Below are 10760 nucleotides of genomic sequence, written 5' to 3' on the forward strand. Positions count from 1 at the left end.
TTATTAATATACGAGATTTCTCGTAAATTTACAACAATTCTCAGAAACTTACGAAAAATACCAGTTTTTAATACGCTCTGAACTCACACAAAACTCATCTTCAAGAATTTTAAGACAATTTTGTAACCGTCGAAGTACAGTATTGAAGTTTCAGACAGTTACAAAAGTAAACCATATTACAAAATTCCTTTAGGGAATTTTTTACTGTAAAGTTACGACTATTTTTTACAGTGTAGCTTTAAACAAGTAGGCCCGCCCTACCGCCAAACGAAGTTGCCAGCTCCGCTTCGCTCCACCGGCAACTCCGTTCAGCAGGGGCCGGGCCTGCTTGGCCTGCCGGCGGCGATGGTCGGGCCTGCGGCCCGACCATTTCTGTCCGATTTGCTGGAGAACAGGATCGGATGATGTAGCGGGCCGAAGGCCCGCTTAAACCCGTCGTCATTGAGTTTTCCCCACAGACTCGAGAAAGGGATGTAACGGTGAAGCACCGCGACTACAACCCACCCTTCTGCTTGGAAAAAAAAAGGTTTTTGGGGGTGGGGGGAGAGTTTCCCTTCTATTTTGCGGTTTTAAGGCCTTTTTCTACAACTTATTGTTCACCATGGCAATTTTTAGCTTATTTTCGTCAAAAAAGACCCTCTAGCGCCTAAACGGTTAAGAATAGAGCGAAACAGACGAAATTTTCGCCAAGGACTCTACTTTGACAGTTACCCCTTCGGAGAACATAAAAAAAATACTTTTTGGGAGAATTTTTGAACCTTGGATACCCTCAATCACACCCTTAGGGGTGGTTGCCAGGATTTGCCGTAGGCGTTTCGTTCTCTAGGAGTGGACCTTATGATACCCTAAAAATTTCAAGTCTCTAGCACATCTCCTTCTAGTGGAACAGACAGACACACAGACACACACGAGGTCGTTTGCATAAGCCCGCTGGATAGCTTTTTCAAAGCAGAAGGGCGGGCTAAAAAGTGCCAAGGACGGGCTATTTTGAAAGCACTTCGAAAATATCCCTTAATTTTAAATATTTTGTAACGGTTTTCTTAGAAGTAACTAGTGAAAATGGAACCCTAGGGCCAAAATTTCGTCCGTCCGTATTCTTAGACATACACATCTACGCGGTACATCCTGGTCCACATACCATCTGTGTTGTACAATTCGTGTTGGTGAATCTATTCGGCCACTTGTATTGGGAACGTGTCCAGATAGCTGTACACGTCGGCGAATACGGGGTGGTTTTCACGGGTATGCGAGTTTTTCCGGTAAATGGGGTAGTTTTCTCACATTAACTGGACAAAGTCAGCCGTGCTGTGGTGCAGACTGAACCTCAAATCGCTCTTTTGCTAATACTTCTTAATGTCGACTTCGGGACTAAATTTCAGTACTGAGAGGTAGAGGAAGAGCCGATGGGGTGTACTGGATGCACTGGTTTGTATTGTTAGACACGAAACATCGGAAAAATGACCATCTGAAGCCTTTGACGCCAGCCGCGCAGGTCCCATGCGCTCAGGTGGACTGCCGCGCCCGGCCGAGCATCGCTTCAGCCGCTCACCCGGCCGCTGCATGCCCCTGCTGCAAACACGCTCCGTTATTCAAACATTGTCTTGTAACAATCCAATGTGCATTGTGTCACATACCTAAATATCGTGGGTGCGCAGGCACAGAGTGCGCAAGGTTTGCTTGAACCGAAAGTGCACTCGCGCAGCAATCGAAATATTTTCCTGTTGAAATGAAAAAGACGCTTGCGTTTCAGGATATACCCTACCTAGCCGACTGGCACTACAAACAAAGGATGCGAATCTAGGCATTATTGGTGGAGATGACGCGAAAATAGAATCATTTCCATACCAGGTAAGTTTCAGAATGGCCACAGAAGCGACTTCTGCCTAAAATTCACATACGCACTCAAATCAAATCTCTCACTAAAAAAAATTATGCAAGCGTTACATTTAGATGGATTGATGGATTATATTCTAACTGTTCAACTGATCCTCACCAAGTCACCCCTATCTGAAGTCACTCACCGCCGGACAGAGGTGAGCATCGGGTGGTCCGCCGTCCCGGTACGGTCGCCCGCCAGTCTCGGTAAGAACCGGCAAGGTTCCGAGAGAGACGGAGCTTTGGCCGGTGCGAGCGTCTCACTCACACCTGTCGTTTTCGGAACTATGCCTGTTCTTACCGGGACTGGCGGCCGACCTCACCGGGACGGCGGACCGCCCGATGCTCACCTCTGCCGCCGGACCACCGCGGCTGCTGGGGACAACCGCTTACAGCGTTAGGCGTTCCCGACAAACGCTTACCCCATATAGGAGGCTGGCTCTTGATAACCGCTTGAGTCGCTTTTTAGCCGAAATTGTAAAATTAGTATCATTCCAAAGAGAATTTCCGCCTCTTTCCAACGATACCAATATTGCATTTTCTGTGGAAAGGCGACTTCAGCGCGCTACAGCGTTTATCCAGAGCCTTCTATGCGGGTTGTCGGGAGCACCAAACGCGCTAAGCGGTCCCCAGCCGCAGCGGTGGTGAGTGACTTTAGATAAGGGGTACCGAAGTATTTGATACTAATTTATCTTATCCGTTCCAGGTGGCTTTAACATACGTCGATTCCTTCAAGTGCGGTGGTTCGATTTTAAATGAAAATTTTGTCTTGACAGCTGCCCATTGCCTCTACTAGTAAGGACGTTTATTATTATAACTTATTTTATCGGAGCTTTTCAGAACCAGTACAACTTCCACATCTCAATAAGATGCAATTCTAAATCTTGAAAATGACAAATTTGCATCCTCACTGGAATATCTTTGTTAATTTACAAGCTTATAGTTACTTATTGTTAACATTACAAATAATATAGCAAATTTACGTCGATGACTTGCAAGTCGCATAGCTAGCTTTTTAAAATCTACATTGTCAAACCGTTTAAGTGTTTTCCGGTAAATTTTACAAAGATTTGTAAGTCTTTGTTTCATTAACGACGAAGATAAGTGCAAACCTGCTTTCTAAGATAAAATTACAGATTTCTGTATAAAACTCGTTAGTTTTCTGTATCCGGGCTCTGTGATACAGCGATTTGCATCGGTGATACAAAATCTTGTATTAGTTTATAAAAATTTGTAAATGCAAAATTTCTAATTAATTTAAAAATTTATACTAATTCTATAATTTTCTCTAAATCTGATTACAAATATCTGAAAACGGGATACCAATTTCTGTAAGATGGAAACAGAAGTTTGTATGTGCGTTGAAAACTTTACCTTTTTAATGTTCAATTTAAACACGATTTGAGTTGCTGTTAGACTGACTCTTAGCGCCATCTACGATAAAAAATTATTTCCAAAGTATCATTTAAATCCCGTTTGATAGCCTAATAGCTAAGCGTCAGGCAAAGACGCACGCCAGTACATGGGGAAGAATGACACCGGGTCGAAAATGACCGCTCGCTGGTAGTATCGCCTTAGCCGCGTGGGCTTCGGCGTCGAATCCCAGCCCAGGGGTTCGGGGTTCGAATCTCGGTTAGGTAAGGTACAACTTTGCACACCAACGTATATCTTTCTGTGTCGATGAATACAAATTTCTCTATCCGTATTAAAGATTTGTTTTTGTCCGAAAGAATACAATTTTAAGTATTCGACCGTTGCGCCGCAAAGCGGATTTTCTCTGCTCGATTTGGAGGATTTAGAGTGATTGTCAACAAAATTACTCATCACCATTCGAATCATTCACTATGTCCGAGTGTTTTGTTTTTGTTTTTTTTTTTTCAGAAACATGCCCAGATTAGATTTGAAGCAAAACTTTGCGCTGTTGCCAAATTGCCGTCGCAACGGTCCATCACAGATGCTGAAAAAAATGCATCTCCAAATTACAGATTTTGGTGTTTTTTTTAAAGTGTGTCATTTGCAAGATGCACAATGGTATCTAATCATTATCATGCTACTGTTAGAAATTTTTAGTGATGCAAATTCCCAGAGGACGTTGATTTTCCGTTTTAAAGTAATTTGAAGTGGTAAAGATCCTTGAAACACATGAAATTCGTTTCAAGCTGAACTCCGGTTACTGAGAAACATTTCAGGACTCCTTCCCTGGAAGAAAAGTAAGTGCCAAAGAGCACCTGAAGTGGAAGTTAAGTGGTGTTAAGCAACCAAGGCTGTAAATAAGTGGCTAAGTGTACAGTGGTATTCGCAGGTGGCTAGGTGGCAAGGAAAGAGGAAAGTGGCGGAGTAGTACGTGGCAATCAAGAATTTTCCGAATTTAAGTCGAATCCAAAAGTTGAAGCGGCCATAAAGAGCCAAAGTGGCAGGGTGGCAACCTAGTGCGGTGCTCTTCGTTCTCGCTGATGATCCGCCACGCTCTTCTAGCCATATGAGGCTGCCGGGAGGGCGTAATACGGGGGTAGGACGGTCAGCCCTCACCCCTTCAATTTTTGAGCTGGAGACTCCCCTTGAGGGTGTTTGGTGCAACAAGACATAACTGCGAAACATATAGAGACTGGATGCCACTCCAGTGCCACTTTGCCTCCTCCGTGGCACTCCACCTCCTCCTTGGCGCTTCACCACCTTGCCACTAACAATGTCAAAATCTAGTTAAATGCCACTTTAGCAAGTGGGTAACCAAGTGACACTTCATTGCCACTTAAGTTGCACTTTTGCCACTTACTTTTTTCCCCAACTTACGGAAAACTGACAGCTGAACTCCGACTCTGCTTAAGAACGATTTGCTCCCCACAGCGTCCAGAGTGACTGGCATGTCCGCGTTCGTGCTGGTTCCACTCTCCGTACGTCGGGTGGGCAATACCCGCACGCCAAAAAGGTCCTGTACGACTCCCGCTTCACCATGAAGAATCTGCGGTACGACGTGGGGCTCATCAAGCTCGAGACGCCGCTGGTCCTGGGCCCGGCGGTGCAGCCGGTGCAGCTGGTGGCGGTGGGCGCGGAGCCGGGAGTGGGCAGCACCATAACACTCAGTGGCTGGGGCGTAGTGCAGGTTAGTCGGCCAACTCGGCAGGAGAGGTCAGAGCGCACATGGCAAAAGTAGGTGCTTGGATATCGAAGCAAAGAATTCGCACTCCAAAAAAATTTGGCAATTTCAAAACGAAATAATAGGGCGTTTGCCTTGAAACTGGTCAAACGGCTTGTAGAGGGGTGAACGCCTGCTCCTGCTTGGAGAGCAGTGCGCTCTGCTTGGAATTCTCAACCTGCAATCCGTACACGTCTGTTATGAATTTTTATGTGATTTTCTGTGCTTTAAAGAACAGAATGTTTAGCAGTGAACCCCAGGCTCCAAATAATGTAAATTCAGAAAATATTTTTCAGGCTTTCTATGAAGTAATGCGACACAGATGAACCTCTCGAACCAAAATTTTGTCTGTTTTGGCTTATCTCTCACCGATTAGGCACTAGAAGATAGAAAGGGTCTTGTAAGCTTTCATCTGAAGTCCGTAGAAAGAGGTCGCAACCCAAAAATGTACATGGAAAATTACTTCGCCGAAACCATACATTAAGAGTAAGATTACCACGTCGTTTAGAGTCAACAGACCTCCATTAGTCAAAAAAACATGAAAAACTTGTTGTGCGTACTTGGGGCCACGTCGTAGGTAGTCCCGTATAACTACCAATAGATCTTTTTGCCCAAAACGTGGCAACGCCGCAAGAATAATTTTATTGAAAATTTGTACAATTGTACTATAGAGATTTGCATTGTTGCCAAACTGCAGGTGAAAAAGTCTTACAGTTTTCGAGTTTTGACTCGGGTCTCAGCGCCGCAGGAAGCTAGATGTATGCCAGGGGCGTCGCAGCGTTACAGTTCGTGAGACATCGCGAAGCCCGAAGTCTGTGGTCTGGCGCATTTCTACCTCAGTGTTTTCTTGCAGGAGGGCAATAAGACACCTCCGCTGGGCCTGCGCACTACTAAGGTGCAGACGGTGCGCCGATGGACCTGCTCGTTATCTTACGTTTTGATGGCCAAAATTACCGACGCAATGTTTTGCGCTGCCGCACAGGGCAAAGACACCTGCCAGGTATGCCATTATTTGTTTTTCCAATTAATTTTTTTCTGTTTTCACGAAATCTCGCCAATTTAATTTTCATTAATGTAATGGAATAATAAAGATGTTGTGCAGTGTCCCCTCTCAGAGTCGCGCCGTATGGTTCAGCCCTTCACTGCTGGCGCGACTCTGAGAGCCCCCCCCCCCCCCACCCCCCTTCAGCCTCCTGATATCTTTCTGCCTTTATGCGTGAAAGGCTTGGCCGAGCGACCGCAACTGAAAAACGAAAACGGTGTGGCTGGCGGGAGACTGCTAAGAAAGGCTCAGTTGCACTTTGGCCGCGCGACGCACGTGCTTGTTTGAAGCGTCAGGAAATATCCGAGGCTCAAGATACATATCTTCTATATCTTGTATATCTATATATATGCTATATCTTAGACCATCGAATTTTCCTTACGTTTCAAAGGTGCATGTACTTCGCGCGACCAAAATCCAACTGATGAAACATTTTATCCACGGTCAAAGACTGATCACGACCGATCACAAACCTCTGTATTTATCTTAACTGCATCTCATGCAGGTTTTCTACAGAATGTTTTTCACTCTGTTCAAGGGGGATTCTGGCGGCCCCGCTGTGGATGAAAACGGCAGGCAGGTTGGAATCGTGTCCTTTGGGAACGGCTGTGCCAACTGGCTCTTCCCGGGGGTTTATACTAACCTTGCCAACGCTGAAGTACGCAAGTTCATCGACAACTCCATGCAAAGTATGTGAAAAGGTGTGCTGAACAGAGTATGTAATAAAAGCAAGAAAGAGCAGCAACAAACTAAAGCATTTACTTACTTTTGCTAATTTTGTGACCAGCGCAATTTTGTTTTTATTTGTCTTTTTTATCCTATTTTTAAAAGAAGATTGAGACAATGTTGAATTAGCGCGTTAATTTGACAAAATATTAAACATACATCAGAACATTCGCTAACCACGCCTAAATGTTTTTTTTATTAAATGAACCCTTTAGGGTAGTTTCTACCAGGAGTAGTATGAATACCCCATTGTTGCGGTCCGCCATTTTTTCGGGGTTGCTAACCTAACCTAAATTTTTCAAAAGGGTATTTTTTTTGGCGCCTAACTTAAATCTAATTTTTTCAAAAGGGATATTTTTGGCGCCTAACCCTACCCATTTTTTTTTTAAAAAAAAGGTCTCTTTTTTACGCCTAAACCAAACCTATTTTTGCGCGCCTAACTCAATTTTCAACACTGCGCTCGTCCCTAATTCAAAGCACGCACGGCGCAGCGCCTCTAGAGAAACCAAGTATCTTTGCGCGACGCTCGAGAAACCAAGTACCGTTGCGTTGCGCTCGAGAAACCAAGTATCGTTGCGAGACTCTAGTGAAACCACGTAACGCATTTTTTGACGAATTTTCAGGAACTATATATTTAAATAGAGGGAAATTTTCTATATCGAATGGTATAGGTTTCAAAAATCACCCAAAACTGGAGATACGTGGTTTCACTAGAGTCGCGCAACGATACTTGGTTTCTCGAGCGTCGCTTGCAAAGACACTTGGTTTATCTAGAGGTGCTGCGCCGTGCTTGCTTTGAGTTAGGGACGAGCGACTGGTACATAATGCATTAAGACAATACGCTCAAAGAGGCACCACGAACTTAAAGAATACAGTGTGGCCATATAAACGAGCAACCCTGCGGATCACCTGACACTCTTCGAGCAATCGTACCCATTGCTCCCAATCTGCTCGACCTAAAGCTGACACGGCACCAATTATGTCGCATATCATGCAATTATCCACCGAACTGCGCCGAGCGGGCGAGAGACGACGCAACGAGGCAAGGCCATGATGTCGAGGGGCACGGCATGAGCTACATCAGACCTGTGTTTCCTGACACGCTCTACTAAACTGGTAGCGATTATTCCGTGTATAACTGCTCAACGAGCTTGCATTCTGATGACCGCTCTCTTGTGACATGATCTATTTTTTCCTGGCTGTTGCACTTGTGACCCATCGGGTCAGCAGCGGCAAACCCATCAACTCCTATGCGGCAAGTTTTCGCAGTTTTGTAGTTGCTTATTGGATACAGAGCGGTTAACAAATTAGGCCCGCTCTTCCACTTGCTTGCTCACGGAGGGAACCCTTGTGTCAAACCTAGAAAGGAAGTGGTAACTCGACCCCCCCCCCTTATGAAATGTCGGAAGTCGCTCATTTCGCGGGACAGATACCGAGGTGCCTAACGCGCATCGGACAAGGGCCTTGGCAAAGCCATTACGTGCAGTATGTTGTTAATCAGAGGTGGGTGACATGAGTGTATGGGTATGACAGACCGATATAGATGGGAAGGGCGCCGGTAGGGCGGCGTAGGAGAGATCAGACAGAGAAGGGCAGGCGATGAGGCGAGCATGCAGATGCAGCATGGAGCAGACAAACCAACCTGAGTCCGATGGTCACACCAGCCGCGGGCACGGAAGATTTGCTCCGATTCGTCCGGGGCCCCTGTTGACGAGCTGGCTCATCATAGTAGTAGAACCCCTGGGTGAAGTAGCTCCGGCTCGTCTTCGTTAGAGGAGTTCTGGAGCACACTTACCTCCCCTCGTGGCGCGAGGTCGTGGCGGGGCGTCCAAGTCCAGTTAACAGAGTGCTGGTGTCCGGGCAGGTGGATAAAGCAATATACTTACCAAATGTAGCGAGGGAAGAGGGGGCGCCTCACGTAGAATCCCTAGTAGCACAGAACTGTCGTACGATTGTCGTCACAGCAGTAGACTAGCTTTATGTCCGCCAGACCACGTCTCGCGTAATAAGCTTCGCGATATCCCACGATACACTGTAACGCTGCGACGCGCCTGGCGCACATATAGCTAGGCCTGCGGCGCTGACACCCGAGACCAGTTAACAGGAGTGAATACGGAAATTGGGCCTTTCGGCCCCCGAATTTGAAATGAAACTTCTGATATTTGATAAACATATTCATTAAAAAGTCTGATTTTGACAGATTGGTATGAAAAATAAATGTTTTAGTGATAGTAGATTATCAAGAGACCCTTGCGCGCAAAGGAGGGCGTAGTTCAACGCCAGATGTGTAGGTAAAGTATTACTTCCGGTACAATTTATCGATTTCAAGCCTTTTTTGCGATTTAATAGATAATTTGGTCATTTTCACCTTACTTTCGTCATGAAATGCTTACTAGCACCCAAACGGTAGAGATAGAGCAAAACGAAATTTTCGCCCAACGCATCTACTTTTACGAGTTACCCCTGAGGAACCCATAAAACAATGTTTGAAAAAAAAAAATATTTTGCGACCTGTGTTATTCAATTTTTAAAAAGTCAATTTTTTAACTAGAATGCTCATCTTCGAACTCGATGTGTCTTTTTAGCCCGCTCTTTTGCTTAAAAGCTATATAAGCGGGCTTATGCCATCGCCTCTGTGTCTGTCTGTCTGTCCGTCTGTCCGTCCCCCAAGAAGGACGTGAGCTAGAGGTCTGAAATGTTCAGGGTATTATTGTTGTCACTTCTGGACAACGAAACGGTTGGTGCAGATCCTGGCAACCACCCCTGAGTGGGTCTCAGAGGGTAAGAAAGAAATAGGAGTTGGTCCAAATAGTGGGAAAAAAAATTCGTGTCAGCTGAATCTCACAAGGGTCTTCGTCGCATAAAATACTCAAAATCGGCCCAGAAGCGGATCCGCTTTGGATGCTCAGACTATTATAGGGAGCGCGCTCTGAGCGAATCTGTTTTGTCCAGGAAGTTATCTCCCGAATACTTACTCGCATACTGTTAGTAGTGGGCAATTTACAGTGGTTGTTGGTTGTGCACAATTTTTAACTATCTCAACGACCTATTTCGGGTAAATGTTTTTCTTCGGTGATATCTACAATTTCTTCGTTTAGGGTCCATGGATAGCCTGGACCGACCGTTTTTACTCGTGTGATCCAACTGCCCCACGATTACCGTGGAAATGGAACCTTCAAACTACGCACTTTAACCCACACAAACCAAATGAATTACAATATATATCCGGAAATGTGACGGGTATAAATGCAACTATCACTGACAAATGCTGGGTAAGTCAATGCTGTTTGAAAAGCGATGTTATAAGGATTAAGTGTCAAGGGAGGAGGATGCAAGCAGAGACGAAAATCACTGATGAGCCAACAAAAGCGCTTAAGTCCACCAATCCTAATTTTACAGGAGAAACTTAAAACATTCCTGATTGAAGAGTCCTAGTGGTAACCAAATCTGCTTGGCACACAGGAAACAAAAATTATCAGCAAACAGATGACATCAATATATTTTTGTAAAAGTTAATAAGAGAGACTCTAATGGCACTTGCTTACGGCAAAAACAACGAAAGTCAATATGAGAGCAGTGTAAAACAGTGAATGTGCATAGTTTAGCAAACAAACGAATGTCCTCATGTGAGCAAACCAAAACAACGAAAGTCCATTCATTTGCAGATCAAAACAGCGAAAGTCCATCCATATGGGCTCTCTGAAAACCCAACAGCATGCATTGCATGCGTTATATAAAGCATGCATGGTATGCACACTGTATTTAACGCATGCACTGGGATGCATGCTGTATTTCATGCATGCATTGAGATGCATGCTGTTGCTACAACTTGTTTTCGTGGAATATTTACGAAGTGAGCTTTTTGATTTTATTTTTGATGAGCCCATCAGATTCCTTGGGAAATTTCCGTTCGAACGAGCCTACATAAGATAGGGCTCTGACGCATAGTAACTTCGTAGGTTCAGTTTAGCGTGTTTTTAAAGA

At 44.9% G+C, this 10760-nt stretch overlaps 1 protein-coding gene across 1 annotated transcript in view; it reads left to right on the forward strand.

Moving 5' to 3' along the window:
* Window positions 1-6952, forward strand: part of LOC113209944 (uncharacterized) — an 11355-nt gene extending 4403 nt beyond the window's left edge. The window contains exons 2-6 of the mRNA XM_026427717.2: window positions 1751-1848; window positions 2582-2670; window positions 4720-4975; window positions 5862-6008; window positions 6589-6952. Of these exons, the coding sequence (XP_026283502.1) occupies window positions 1751-1848; window positions 2582-2670; window positions 4720-4975; window positions 5862-6008; window positions 6589-6747 (749 nt within the window). The 3' untranslated portion in view covers window positions 6748-6952. The remainder of the gene's footprint in view (window positions 1-1750; window positions 1849-2581; window positions 2671-4719; window positions 4976-5861; window positions 6009-6588) is intronic.
* The last annotated feature ends 3808 nt before the right edge of the window (window positions 6953-10760 follow it).

The sequence above is a fragment of the Frankliniella occidentalis genome, unplaced genomic scaffold, assembly GCF_000697945.3.
Source record: "Frankliniella occidentalis isolate FOCC.00 unplaced genomic scaffold, Focc_3.1 Scaffold173, whole genome shotgun sequence".
NCBI classification, from domain to species: domain Eukaryota; kingdom Metazoa; phylum Arthropoda; class Insecta; order Thysanoptera; family Thripidae; genus Frankliniella; species Frankliniella occidentalis.